Source organism: Eptesicus fuscus, chromosome 6 (genome assembly GCF_027574615.1).
Source record: "Eptesicus fuscus isolate TK198812 chromosome 6, DD_ASM_mEF_20220401, whole genome shotgun sequence".
NCBI classification, from domain to species: domain Eukaryota; kingdom Metazoa; phylum Chordata; class Mammalia; order Chiroptera; family Vespertilionidae; genus Eptesicus; species Eptesicus fuscus.
In genome coordinates, this window is record NC_072478.1 from 13,449,463 (window position 1) to 13,464,602 (window position 15,140).

The following is a 15,140-nucleotide window of genomic DNA, read 5'->3' on the forward strand; positions in this document are numbered from 1 at the left end:
AATAAAAACTTTCATATATGTGATCCATTTCCTTTTTTTAATAAAGACTTTTTAAATATATTTTATTGATTTTTTACAGAGAGGAAGGGAGAGGGATAGAGAGTTAGAAACATCGATGAGAGAGAAACATCGATCAGCTGCCTCCTGCACACCCGCTACTGGGGATGTGCCCGCAACCAAGGTACATGCCGTTGACCGGAATCGAACCTGGGACCTTTCAGTCCGCAGGCCGACGCTCTATCAACCGAGCCAAACCAGCCAGGGCCCATTTCCCTTTGAATTCAAAATACACCAGTACATAGAAATACAACAAAAGTATTAAGAGCAATTATTTCTGGCCCTAGCCGGTTTGGCTCGGTGGATAGAGCATCGGCCTGTGAACTGAAGGGTCCTAGGTTCGGTTCCAGTCAAGGGCACATGCCCAGGTTGCGGGCTTGATCCCCAGTGGGGGAATGTGCATGAGGCAGCCAATCGGTGATTCTCTCTCATCACTGATATTTCTCTCTCTCTCTCTCTCTCTCTCTCTCTCTCTCTCTCTTCCTCTTCCTTCTCTGAAATCAATAAAAAAATATTTTTTAAAAAAGAGAGAGCAATTGTTTCTGGAGGGAAGAAATATGGTCTCTTTGTTTTCTTCCCATTCTACCTTTCCAATTTTATAATTAGCAGGGCTAAGCTTATATTGAAAAGAAAGACTTTTTTAAAAACTTGGTAAATCCATTCTCATGACATGAAAGAGAAGGAGAGGGGATAAGAACTGTGGAAATAAATGAGGTATAGACACAAGACTGAAATGGGGTTCAAGGTATACTTGTGGTAATAGCAATTTTTATCCACATTACTCTTAGTAAAAATTTTTAAATTTTTTAAAATTGATTTTAAAGAGAGAGGAAGGGAGAGGGGGAGAAAAGGAAACACTGATGAGAGAGAACTATCAATCGGCTGCCTCCTGTATGCCCCGATCTGGGATAGAGCACACAACCCAGGCATGTGCCCTGACTGGGAATCAAATCAGTGCATGGGAGGACACCCAACCAAGCCACACTGGCCAGGGCTTAGAATCTTTAAAAAAAAAACCTTAGTCACACTATTCCCAGTGCCAGGATATTAAAAAACTAGTAGCCTCCTATGTGTGCTACAAATAAATACATTCTGTGAATTTGAATTCCAAGAGAATGAAAGAACTGTATCAGCATCTTACTGAAAAGAAGTCTGACTTTTCTGTTAAACCCCATTTGACCACCAAATAACAACTTAAACAATGGATTCTCTGTATCTGTCATGTAATTCCTAAATTTTGTTTCTAAAAAGATTCAGCCAAGAGGAATAAACTGTTTTTATTTTTAAAAATCTATCAAAGAAAATAAATTCCTTTACACAGGAAAGTAAACTTGGAACCCAGAAAAAAGAGAAAAAATGATTAAGCTGAAAGATTTTCACAGTTCAATTATTTTTTATTTTTTTTAATATATTTTTATTGCTTTCAGAGAGGAAGGGAGAGGGAGAGAGAGAATCATTGATCGGCTGTCTCCTGCACGCCCCCAACTGAGGATCGAGCCTGCAACCCGGGCATGTGCCATTGACCGGAATCAAACCTGGGACCCTTCAGTTCACAGTCCAACGCTCTATCCGCCGAGCCAAACCAGCCAGGGCCACAGTTCAATTATTTGAGATTCTAGTTTTCTGCTCCAGATATCAATAGTGATGCCCCAGTACATATGGATTGTTCTAGATGCTCACATAAATGTTACTTTTAAAACAAAGAACAAATGCATACCTACCTACTGGCATACATTGCAAATGACTCTCTATAAACATTTAATGAATGAGTGAAGTAATAGGAATTGCTACATATATTTTTAAATATATTTATATATATATATATTTTATTGATTTCAGAGAGGAAGGGGGAGAGAGGGAGAAAGAGGGAGAGAAACATCAGTGATTAGAGAGAATCACCTATTGGCTCTTCCCCCTTCCTCCCCCCCCCCCCTCCACATACACACACACACACTCCCCGCTGGGGATTGAGCCCACAACCCAGGCAAGTGCCCTAACCAGAATAGAACCATGACCTCCAGGTTCATAAGGTCGACACTCAATCACTAAGTCACATTGGCCCAGTAAGAACTGTTACATTTTTAAACATAAAATATACATCTTCAAGCGCTAGAGAAGAAACCAGCTGCCAAGGCAGTACCAGGTAGAACTGTATTGGCCAATTTACATCGTTACCCGTGGGATTCCGTCCAGATATCCTTTATATTGTAGAAGAGGTCTTTCCAGGACTGGGAACAGTTTTCTAATTTATATATGTTCTAGTTCTAGTATTTTTCAAATGTTAGTAATTTCTCTACTAACCACTTATGTAAGTGATCTACTATCAAACTATGTATCATGTTTCATAATACTAACTTGTCTTAAGCTTTTCACATGGCTCAGATGCCTGACAAAGAAAGTATTATTAACCCTCTTTTGCAGAAGACATTACTGAAGCAAAAGGGAGTTTAAGTAAAAAGGTAAGGTTAATAAACAAAACAGCCCAGGTGGCTTAGCTCAGTGGTTGAGCTTCCACCTATGAACCAGGAGGTCGATTCAATTCCCTGTCCCGGCACATGTCTGGGTTGTGGGCTCCATACCCAGAAGGGGGTGTTTAGGAGGCAGCCAATCAGTGATTCTCTCTCATCATTGATATTTCTATCTTTCTCTCCCCCTCCTTTTTCTCTCTGAAATCAATAAAAGTATATATATTTTAAAAACAAACAAAAAACAAGGTCACAAGTAGGCTCCGGAGACAACAGTAAAACCTAGGTTTTCTGACCACCAGTCTAGTCCTGCATTGTAGTTGTTATTTAAAGTACACATACAAATCACTCCCTCCCACCCACTCTTCTCTAAAATTTGCTCAAACAAAACAAGTAGACTTTAAAGTTAACAGGAAATGACAGAACCAAAAACAACTGGGGTGTGGTCTCACCTCCGAAAAAGATTTCTAGCTGTGAATAAATGCAGACAACCCTGGCCAGACAAGATAACGGTTAGATCAGGATTTAGTACCCTGTATAACACAATGGACCTAATATATGAACTCCTTACTGTCTTAGAACAAGAGTATTTCAAACTCTGGAAAACAGGGGAAAAAAAAGGCAACATAAGTCCCCAAGAAGCCAAAGTTCTGTGATTAAGTTCTTATGCTGACGTTTTTATAGACAAGTTAAATCCACACATTGTAAGGGCCTGAAATAATTTGTTTCACTTATTTAAGAGTAATCTTGTAAAGTATACAACATGTAGTAATTTATAATTTCGCCAAAAAAACAAATTTGAATCATATAGATTATAAAGGTGTCCACTTAACTGCCTAACCAGCACCTGCATTTTTAAAAATATATATATTTTTACTGATTTCTGGTAGGAAGGGAGAGAGAGAGAGATAGAAACATCAACGATGAGAGAGGATCATTGATCAGCTGCCTTCTGCACGCCCCCTACTGGGGATCGAGGCAGCAACCCCAGCATGTGCCCTTGACCGGAATCTATCCACTAAGCCAAACTAGCTAGGGTGCACCTGCATTTTAACAGCATTTTATTTTACTTCACTTCTATATTTAAGGGTCTGAACGGTTCATTTTAAAATTTCCTTTATGACTTATGTCATGTCACATCCCATTTATTCTGACTTGCTACACAATTCTGATTTACCTGGTTTCCCACCTACTTCAGTTTAGAAGAGGCAGATTAGAAGGGCATACTTTGACAGAACAGTACTGGACTAGATAAATGGAAAACAGACAAAAGCACTAAACTGGTATAGCAGTGAGGAGTCATTTTAGTACAGGAGGAAACTGCCAACACCCTTATACAGCAGAATGCACCGGCCATATTAACAGCACAGGACAGAAATTCATGTACATAATGATGACCTTGGTTTATCAAAAAGGGCTATGTTTAGTATATTCTGATTTTAAGAGACAGTTATATACTCTTTTTGGGTTACAAGTTATAAAAACTGAAATCAAAATGGCCAAAATAATTTAGCAGCTAGAGGACTGTCGGTTATATGAACAATTCATTTAAATCCCCAATGATACCATACAAATGCTGAGTAAATAATCTCAAAAATACCATTATATTTACTAAATATTATACAGTGTAGATAATAACATCTGTGATCAACACTTACAATGCTGACCTTTTAGGAGGGAAAACTAAGTTACACACTAAACTTACATAGTGTAGATAATATTTATGATGCTTCATGTTTTTAGAGGGAAAATACCTAGTTCAACACTAAAATTCCCCCCCTTCATTGACCATTCAATAGGCTTTTCCACTTAAAAAAAAAAAAGTCTTTAATCTTGGTTTGCTTTCTCCTTCTAATTACCAAAATGAAAAAAATAAAAGTATTTTAATAGTTTTCCCCGTTTACAGCTAACCCCTTCATCCAGAGGCCACGAGCACAGCTGGTCTAGGTATATTCCCTTCTTACAAAATAGGGTTCTCACACGGATTGTTAAAACCCAGAGAGAAGAGTTGCACCTAAGTCTCCAGGCTGAACAAAGGAAGCCCACGCTGGTATGTTTAAACCAGTATTCTTAGTTTAAGGGCAGAAACAACGGCAACGTACAACCTTACAAGTATCAGTAGGGAGCACTTTAGTTTCTGTTGGAGATCTGAATCAGAGAACATCCTTCTCCATATCTCTACGGTCAAAAGCAAAATAAAACACCCACATCATGTCAAGAGATCTGTAAAACCTCTTCAAACATCATAAAGTGGCTATATTTGTCTTTTATTTCACCGTACCGGTTCTTTTCATAACAGCAGTGACCTGTGGTGATCTGGACAAAGAGGGCAAAAGGTACAAGGTTTGCGTCCTAAAAAGGGGGGAAGGGGCGAGCTGACTTGCTCCTAAAGGGGAGCGGCCGAGAAAGACCTGACCTGGAAGAATCTACTGAACCCCCTCCCCACATCACCCTAGATGGCTTCCGCGGATCACAGGCTAAAAAGGAGGAGTAGTTTCTTTTTAAAAAGATGGGATCCAGGCCCTTTGGGGTTGATGGGAGAAGAAATCCCCACCCCACCTGGAAGTCCCGCTAGCTCCGCGTCCAGGTGCAGCGGAAAACGCCGGAGGCCCCAGCGGGCAGCCCCGTGGGGATCCCGCCCTCCCGCTCCCACAGCCCCTCCCAGTCCTCCTCCCGGTCAGCGCAGCCAGGGCCGCCGCCGCCGCCCTCCCGCTCCCCCTCCGCCGCTCCCTCCCTCCGACCCCGAACCGCCGCCCGGCCCGGGGCCCTTTCCCACAGGGTCTCTGAGGAAGGCCCAGCCCGCCAGGCACCTTTGATGACGCGTTCGGTGGTGGAGAGGCGGAAGTTCCCCCCGGACATGGTCCCCTCAGCCTCCGCCCGGCGCCGGGAGCCCACCGGAGTGCGCCTCCGCCTGCGTCCCGGGGTCTCGGCTCCAGGGGCCGGTCAGCCCGCCGCGCCGCAGCCCCGCCCAGGTTCTTCTGGGCGGCCCAGGCACCAGAAGGAAGTGGCCGCTCTGCAAGTCAGCCTCGCACCCCGCCGACAGGACGCCGGCCCACTGGCCGCTCCTTCCAGAGGAGCTTAGCCGAGTCGCGAGCGCAGGCGACCGCGGTTTAGACAGGCGGCCCGGCCCGCGTGTGCGCACGCGCGCTCCCGCGGTCGCTCTCCAACTTCCCGGCGGCCCGCGCGCGCGCCGCCGCCGCGCCGAGCCCGGTGCGTGGCCCGCTCGGGTGGGCGCTGCCCCTCACCTCGGGCCCCACTGCCGCGACCCCCGCTGTACCCCGAGGCTCGCGCCCTGCGCACGGGCGCTTCCTTCCTCTCCGGCTTCCGACCGCGGTTTCCCTCCTCCTCAGCCCGCGTCCCCTGGCTGACTCCTCCGCTGCCGGCAGCACCGCACCCTTGCCCGAGGTCCTGCTCGGAAAGGCCCGGCCACGCAGCGGCCACCTTGTGACCCGGCCGGAGCGAACGTGGAGCCGCGAATTCCCGTCCCCCTGGGGTCGCCTTGCGGGCGGCCCTTTCCGCTGGGTGCGCTGCCCACTGCGGCTGGAGTCGTTATGGACTTGTCCCCGCGCCCCGCCACGGCTTCTCCTTCCCCTTCACCCAGCCCGCTGAAACCCCGGGTTTAACTGCTCACGTCGTTGAGGGCAGTTACTACAATAAGAAGGACGCCGCGTCCATCCCAGCTCCAATGGGGAGCGGGGAGGACCTCCCTCTGGCGTGGACGCGACCTTCGCCGAGGCCCGCGGCCGCCTCTACCCGCTTCCGAGGGCGGGGCGGGGGCGGCCGCCCTGGAGCCGGGCCCGGGCCCCTGGAAAGGACTCACCTGCTCACCAGCCCGGCGGCACCTCGGCGAGAAGCGGCTCTGCGCCCGCGCCGTCGCGCTGGCGCTGTGTCTGCCTCCCCCGCTCGTTGACTGTGGAACACGAGGGGCAAGTCTCTCCGGAGAGCCTTCATCTGGCTCCTCTCTAGGTTAAAAACGGGCCTTTTCTTAAATTGTAAGCCTAGAATAGAAACTGTCTAACCTGGACTGTCCTCCCTCCCCGGGTATAGTGCCTGGCAAAGTCAAATGTGTTTTGACTTTAGCAGTAATAATGAAATAGTGAAACTGAGATCCAAGGGTGTATATGCAAATTATAGGCTAGCCAGCCGTAACGGTTCCTATGGTGGCCAATAAGAAGTCATATGTGGCTATGGGCATTTAAATTGCATGAAAATGTAAATATTCAGTACCTTAAGTGCACTGGCCATATGCCCAATAATTACATGTGGCTGGCGACATGCTAAAATAGGACATTTCCATCATAGCAGAAAATTCTTTTGGACAGCTCCTAGCCAAAAGATTATAGGGGTTAAGCCCAAATCTGCATTACTATAGACTTATGTATCGGGGAGAGATAGCCTGGAACCAGACCCTGAATTGTGCCTTGGGGTTTTGACCTAAGGCCCTTCATGACCACCCTAGCAAGGCAGGAGCACTTCAGGGACTGAATAGAATTTGGTTCTCTTTTCTTGGGTCTTGACTTCAGGTTTCCAACCAAGAGAATTATTTAGATATCCTGAGGAAGTTCTTCATTTAAGAAGCAATCAGAGCTCCACACCTTTATCAAACAGCACGTCTCTAAAGATGAAAAATAAATTGGTCCCTGCAGCATAATAGATGCTAAAATTCATCTGGAAGAACATAAGCAGGATAACTAAAAACAAAAAGTTAAAAAAAAAACCACATTGCAAACCAGTGTGTTCATCAAATTGGTGAACCTGATTCTCTTTCCTTTTACTTTCTGCAATGGTCAGAATTGACTAAATATTTGAAATTACCTAGATTCACGTTTAACTGGCATTTCTACTAATTTCTTTAAATCTAGGTTTCTTCAAATCTAGCATGTACTAGGGCTTGTGAGACTTCGTATATTTCCTTATGAAACTCCCTAATCACTTCAGAAACCTTAATTAATGACCAGCTCTTCTGAGAAATAATTATGAATGCTTTTAATTTAACAAAAGCACAGGGAACCCTAGTTTCTACTAGGCTTCAGTTTCTATTTGTATGAAGCCATTAAATGCAAGAGAACCGTAGAATATTTTTTAAACTAGAGTAAAATGAGCATTTCTAAAGTAGCTACACAGAACAAAAGGTATTTTGTGGTATATAATCTCTAATTTTATATGAAAAGCACTACATAAAATGTTTTTATTAGTAACGCACATTGTATTGACATCATACAGTATACTATATTTTACTCATATGTTCCCATGAGTGCCTTTAATTTTGATTAAATTACCTTGGCATGGACTCCATCCCCTGTAGTCTTTTTTTTTTTTTTTTCAAAATAATTGACTTTAATGGAGAGAAGGGAGAGGGAGGAGGTGGTTGTAGCCAGTCAACACCATTCTTTACAGAAGACAAAGGTGTGAATTGAAAGGTCTCACCTGACTCACCATCTTAATTCACTATTCCAGTGGCTTGTGTGATGAAATGGAACGTTAGGATATATTGGGTAGGTGGAGAGTTAAGGATGGGCATGGAAGGGGCCAAGAGAAATATGCTGTTTAAGGATATTTAGATAGCTACATGAAGCATACATCCCCGATTTTTAGGATCTGGGAACCTCACTGTACCCCCGACAGTCTTAAGGTCTGAAAAAAAAAAAAAGAACAAATCCAGGTTTAAAAATATGTATTTGTTGTAATTGGAAAAACATGGCCCAAAGCAACTTTCTACCAATAATAGCCTGATATCAAATTAATACTCTCTTTAGACACTTGTAAGGAAAAAATGCTAGTAACAGTTCTGCTGACTGATAAATAAACACTGAGTGGCCAGATTATTATGATCTCTGAATGCATAATAATCTGGCCACTCAGTGTATTTGTATCTCAAATGGGTACCAAAAGTATTCTAGACTTTTGCTGGAGATCAACCACCTATTTGCCCTGAGCTTTCTATCAGCCAGTGCAAAGGGGGAAAACTGATCAGGTGCACGATTTATAGTATCTTTTATATCAAATAAATGAGGTACTCAGGAGAAGTACACTGAGTGGCCAGATTATTATGTGTTCAGAGATCATAATAATATGGCCACTCAGTGTAGATCTATAGGTTGATATTCAGGCCATTTAGGGGAGAGTGCATAAACTTCTTAACGGTGTGCTATCCCCTCCTTGAACTTCCGGGGAAAACCCACTATTATAAGAACTGTGACAAAGATTGAGGAGCCCCAAAGCTGCCAACGCTCCCTATTACTTTTTTTAAAATATATTTTTATTGATTTCAGAGAGAAGGGAGAGGGATAGAGAGCCAGAAACATCAATGATGAGAGAGAATCACTGATCGGCCGCCTCCCACATGCCCCCCACTGGGGACCAAGCCCGCAACCCAGGCACGTGCCCCCGGCCAGAATCGAACCCGGGACCTTTCAGTCCGCAGGTGGACACTCCATCCACTGAGCCAAACCGGCTAGGGCCCCATTGGGCTCCCTATTACTTTGGTTCACATTATCACAAAGCAGGAGAAAATGGTGGCAGTCATTCCTGGCTCCATAATACAGTACAGTCTAGGACAGTGATGGCGAACCTCTGACAGGCGTGTCAGCACTAAATATTTAGTTTTTGGTTTATTAAATACAATTATATATAACAATTATACATTTATGTTATTTAAACTATAAATATCGTGAAATAATGTTTTTTCCTCAAAGTGACACACTACCCCAGTTATGCTCAGTTTTTTGGCGAAGTTTGACACACCAAGCTCAAAAGGTTGCCCATCACTGGTCTAGGAGAACAGAATGTAATAGCTCTCTCATTCCAGCATTCCACAGGCAAGATGCCACAGGTATAGGCACTAGCATTCATCAAGTTACTTGGGCCAAAAATGTAGTGGGGGGACGTGGGGGAAGGCTCTTTTCCTCACTTATCATATCCTGTCAACGGACTCCCCCTACTGTCCATTTTCCATGCAACAGATTTGTCATTCCTCAGCTGCAAACCCTGGAATGTCTCCTCCTTTCCCGGAGATGCCTGTCTATTTCTTTGACCTCAGCTCAAATCTCTTCCCCCTATGCCCGGTCCAGCTCAGATATAGTGTCTGGTCTATACCCTGTATTCTGTAATTTATATACACTGGCCTCAAACAGACCAAGCTCATTTCTGTCCCAGAGCTCTTGCACTCGCTGTCACTTTTGCTTGGAACCTTCTTCTCCTAGGTCTTCCCAAAGCTCCCTCATTACTTATAGCTCAGCTCAGATGCCTTCTCCTGAGAGAGGCCTTCCCTGTCTACCTATAGCACCCCCACCACTCCCTACTCCATTACCCTAAGGAATGTACCTGTAGCACTTTTTTCTCTGTGTCTATCCTCACTCCTTACGGGGCGCACCTTTGTCTGTCTGACTCACCAGTGTCCTGCTGTACCTGTCACGAAGTTGGAATTCAGTTTATTGAATGAATGAATATCGTCATACTCTTGTCTGGACCAGAGGTTCTTAACCTATGGTGCAGAGGTTTCAAATCATTTCCTCCCCATCCTGCTCCCAGCTGTAAATGAAATTAAGGTTTTGAGAATATTTAGAAGTGTTTTGAGGTGTGTCTGAGAAATGTGTGGGAAAGCATGTATTTTCTAGATTCTCAAAGGAATCCAAACCAAAATGTTAATTACCACTGGTATAGAATTTTAACTTATAGAGCACTTATTCATACATGTAATTCTTATTACACTTACAGACCTAGGTAGTATAGAAGTGGTTATTTCTACCTCATAAATAAGGACACTGAGGTGCAGAGAGGTTAAACATATTATCAGACTTCACACAGCCAGTCAATGCAGTCAATGGTGGAATTGCCACAAATGCATTCTTTTGGACTCAAGATCCCATCCGTGCTCTTTCACCTACATCCCTGGGCTAGTAAGTTTGCATTCTTTCTCTTTTTTTTTTTTCTTTTTTTGTTAATCCTTGACCAAGGATAATTTTTCCATTGATTTTTAGAGTGGGAGGAAGGGGGAGAAAGAGAGAGAGAAACATCGATGTGAGAAGGACACATCTATCGGTGCCTCTTACACGTGCCCCAACCTGGGCCTGGGCTCGATCTGTAATCCAGGTATGTGCCCTCGACTGGGATTCGAACCCACAATCCTTTGGTGCAAGGGCCAATGCTCTACCACTAAGCCACACTAACCAGGGCGGCATTCATTCTTTCTTACTTTCAAAGGCACCAAACTTAAACTTTTCTAAGAACTTCCTTATTTAAACTTGCTTATTAAGACTGCCTTAACATTTCCAATGGGGGAAAATATCAGCTAAATCAAGGCAGTTTTCAAGCAAAAACATTTTTAAATATTTTTTATTTATTTTTTTAGAGAGAGAGGGAGAGAGGGTATATGTATATGTGTGAGAGAGAGACAGACAGACAGACATCATGAGAAACATCAATTGGCTGCCTCCTGCACACTCCCCACTGGGAATAGAGTCTGCAACCGGGAATCGAACCAGCGACCTCACTGTGCATGGGATGATACTCAACCAACTGAGCCACACCGGCCAGTGCATGCAAAATTTTAATGTATAAACCAAGGAGTGCAAAATAGTTTTCTATGAAGCTAAGTAGAGTATAACTAGGAAAATAGATTTGCACGAATAAACATAGCACACCCTAAATCCGAAGGAAAACAATGTTGAGATATCCACTGTTTATATTTTATCTACCCTTTTAATTAGGATACATAATTGAAACATTTACACTGAAAAAGCAATTTAATTTTTTAAAATCAGTTTTTCCAGGAAAGAAAAATCTAGACTTAATCTCTCTTCTGCTCATGTGATTTTCAAAAGAAGGGGGCAGGGAGAACTTCATTTTGAAAACTACTACAAAATGTTTAAAGTGTGTGAATTTGGCAGCATATTTATTTTCGATAGAATTCAACCAAACACTGGCCTCACATGAGCTTGTTTTATTAACCTCAAGAAGTTATACAGAATATGATCTGTATTCTGGGAGGATACAGATCAAAGAGACTTTTCCCTTCCTTACTAGGATGTATAATTAAAGACCTAATCCTTTATCGTAAGGGGAAAAGGTCTCCTTTATTGAATTAGTTGTTTTCCTTCCCCTTAAAATCCACAAGGTTAACATGTTTTGTAAAAAAAAAAAAAATTCATCTGCCAGACTTGGGTGTCATTCTTACATTTTAATGCATTTAAAGACAGCTAAGCCGAAACCGGTTTGGCTCAGTGGATAGAGCGTCGGCCTGCGGACTCAAGGGTCCCAGGTTCGATTCCGGTCAAGGGCATGTACCTTGGTTGCGGGCACATCCCCAGTAGGGGGTGTGCAGGAGGCAGCTGATCGATGTTTCTCTCTCATCGATGTTTCTAACTCTCTATCCCTCTCTCTTCCTCTCTGTAAAAAATCAATAAAAAAAAAAAAAAAGACAGCTAAGCAGCGAGCTTGCGAGCATTCAAAGTCCTACTACCTTGAGTACACTCTCTACTGCTCAGGCAGCCACATGCACCAGGGGGCAATATGTAGGCCCAGCTCCAAGTCCAGTGTAGGCGGCAAACAGGACAACCTTACTGAAGACCTTGGCAGTTGTGGAAGGAAGATGGATGAATTCACCAATTCCCAGGTGGGCCTTCAGCTAGCAGGAGCCGCATAGTGATAGTAGACAGCAACAACCAATGTACCCAGTTTTATCCAGTGAGGGCCAATTCAAGTTCTACTTCGGGGTCCGAGGGCACTCACCTGGGCAGCTTCAGCACTCACAGGTGTGGCAGTGGACACCAGTGGAGACATTTTTGTGGCAGACAATACCATTGGGTCAGCATCCTTTTCCCTGAGGGCAAGTTCAAGACCAAGATTGGAGTTCAAAGTCTCCTGGGCCCCAAAGGAGTGAACCTAGACCTGGATGGACATACTGTGGTTAACAAGTCAACATGTCTTCACCTTCCAGCCAATGACAAACTGGTTGGCCATCTTGGGGGATATAGGGGACCCCAGATGGCTGGGCCTCATTTTGTGGTTGTGAATGACAAGAATGAGATTGTAGTGACGGATTTACATAATCACTCATTGAAGATGTACAGTGCCAATAGCGTTCCCCTTCAAGTCTGGTTTCCATGGCAAGGGCAATGGGCAGTTGTGGTCTCCAGTGGGAACATCCTGTAGCTTACCTGGGCAACAGTCACATCTAGGTATCCAGGAGCCCTGGCTCCTTCCTGTCCTATATCAACACATCTGCAGAGCCATAGGGCCTGGCACTGACCTCAGATGGCCACATGATGGTGGCCAATGCTGGGAACTTCTTTAAGACCTATGCTATCTCCAGTAGCTGCACAGGGGCCCTGCCTCGCTCATAGAGGGACAGACCTAGGGTGACTGGACAAGAGGGTGTGGCCAGAAGGTGAGCCAGACCTGGCATCACTAAATGTGGGCTGTGGACATTGGTGCACCGGTGCCTTCCTCTTCAGCATCTCCCAAACCCAGGTTGCAACTTATTTTATTCTTGCTTTGGTGACTGGGTGGTCCTGGACTGTGGTCCCAAGGATGTGTACAGAGGTCCCCATTACATACCTCCTGTCCACTCAGTCTGCTCCCCACACCCAAGCCTGGAGCTAGGACAGCCTCTTACTCCAGGGCAAAAGCCACTCTGGTTTCCCAGGTTAAATAAATGTGCTCACACACAAAAAAAAGAACCAAATGCAGGATAATATATATTTTAAGAGTGCATTTTGCATTTAGAATTACTTCATCAAAATATTTGTCAGGTGCCTTCACTAGGAATTTCCTGATGGCTTTCTATTACATGTGTATCCTATATAATAAAAGGCTAATATGCAAATCAACCAAATGGCAGAACAACTGGTCGCTATGACATGCATTGACCACCAGGGGGCAGACACTGAACGCCGTAGCTTCCCCTGGTGGTCAGTGCACTCCCAAAGGGGAAGCACCACTCAGCCAGAAGCCGAACTCACAGCTGGCGAGCGCAGCGGTGGTGGTGGGAGCCTCTCCTGTCTCTGAGGCAGCACTATGGATATCCAACTGCTGGTCATCCCCCAAGGGCTCCCAGACTGTGAGAGGGTGCAGGCCAGGTTGAGGGACACCCCCCCCCCAGTGCATGAATTTCATGCACCAGGCCTCTAGTTTATAAAAAAAACTATATGGATTATTGCTTAAATTTATTCTTAGGCAATCTGCATGTTCCAAAGATCTATAATCAAACCACAGACAGGAGGGGAGGGGGAATCCAGAGCCTAGTGGAAGAACTACTTCTGGTTTATAATTGCCAGAGTGAGAACACTTTGTGTTATTCCTAAACTATAATTGATGCTAGCATCTCAGAATCTCACCCACTGCCAGGGTCAAAGATTGCTGTTATACAGGAAGGGTAGTCTGCCAACTCCCTTCATTTAAAATAAACCCTGAGTAGACATCTGGCAAGTAAGGGTTGTGATATTGGAAAGAAGAATGGTTTTTGGCTAGCAGCTCTAAACATTTAGCTAAGGGCTGATAAGGACCTATGATCTTTTCCAATCACCAATTTTTTCTACTTTAAATGGAATGTAATTCATTTTGTTCTAGGATGAAAGAAATTTACTTCTGCTGGGATTCGGACTTACCCTTCTTCAGAAATCTAGGTATTTCACACTAGATCACTGAGTACAAAAATCTTTTAAGATAGATGAGCATTTGTTTTCCCACAAATCAAAAGCCCTGTATCCACATTTAGTGTCTTTATTATTTCTTCTTAAAAAAGATTTTATTGATTTTAGAGAGAGGAAGGGAGAGGGATAGAGATAGAAACATCCAGCAGCTGCCTCCTGCACGCCCCCTACTAGGGATTGAGCCCACAACTGGGGCATGTGCCCTGACCGGAATCCAACCATGACCTCCAGATTCATGGGCCACCACTCAACCACTGAGCACACTGGCTGGGCTCTTTATTATTTCTTGAAATGGATTTTGCTCAAATCAGATCTAACATCACTGAATAGTAAAGAACAAGCAGAAGCATGGGTGGGGGGCACAGCCTGAGGTCCCCTGTCAAGCCCAGCCAGGCAGGGGGCACAGCCTCAGGTCCCCTGGCCCGGTACTAGGGTAGGGGGGGTGTGTGGCCTGAGGTCCCCCGGCCTGGCTCTGGGGCAGGGGGAGCAGCCTGAGGTCCCCCAGCCCAGCACCAAGCCGGGAAGTACACCTTGAGGTCCCTCATCAAGCCCTGCCAGGCGGGGGGGCGTGGCCTCAGGTCCCCTGGCCTGGCACTGGGGCAGGGGGTGCGGCCTAAGGTCCCCCAGCCTGACTCCAGGGCGGGGGGCGCAGCCTGAGGTCCCCTGTCAAGCCCCACTGGGGCGGGGGAGGCCATAGCCTCAGGTCCCTGCTGATTGCTCGTTAAGGTTCCTTATGGGAACTTGGCCTCAGCCATATTTGTGATGGAGTGATGGTCAATTAGCATATTCCCTCTTTATTAGATAGGATGGCTTCGATCAAAGTCTTAAACTTCTTAATGACCTATTTACTTTGCTTAGCTCTGTTCCACAATCAGCTCTCAAACCTGTTTCTAAGTAAAGGAGGACCAGGTAACAAGGCACAGGCAGAACCAACATCAGTGACAGGAAAACACAACAGAAACTGCTG

At 44.9% G+C, this 15,140-nt stretch overlaps 1 protein-coding gene across 2 annotated transcripts in view; it reads right to left on the minus strand.

Annotated features, from left to right (window-relative positions):
• PPP3CC (protein phosphatase 3 catalytic subunit gamma) overlaps positions 1–5,645 on the minus strand; it is a 106,816-nt gene extending 101,171 nt beyond the window's left edge. For both annotated transcript variants that reach the window (XM_008151486.3, XM_008151488.3), the window contains exon 1: positions 5,333–5,645. In XM_008151486.3, coding sequence (XP_008149708.1) covers positions 5,333–5,381 — 49 coding nt within the window. In that variant the 5' untranslated portion in view covers positions 5,382–5,645. The remainder of the gene's footprint in view (positions 1–5,332) is intronic.
• Between the last annotated feature and the right edge of the window lie 9,495 nt (positions 5,646–15,140).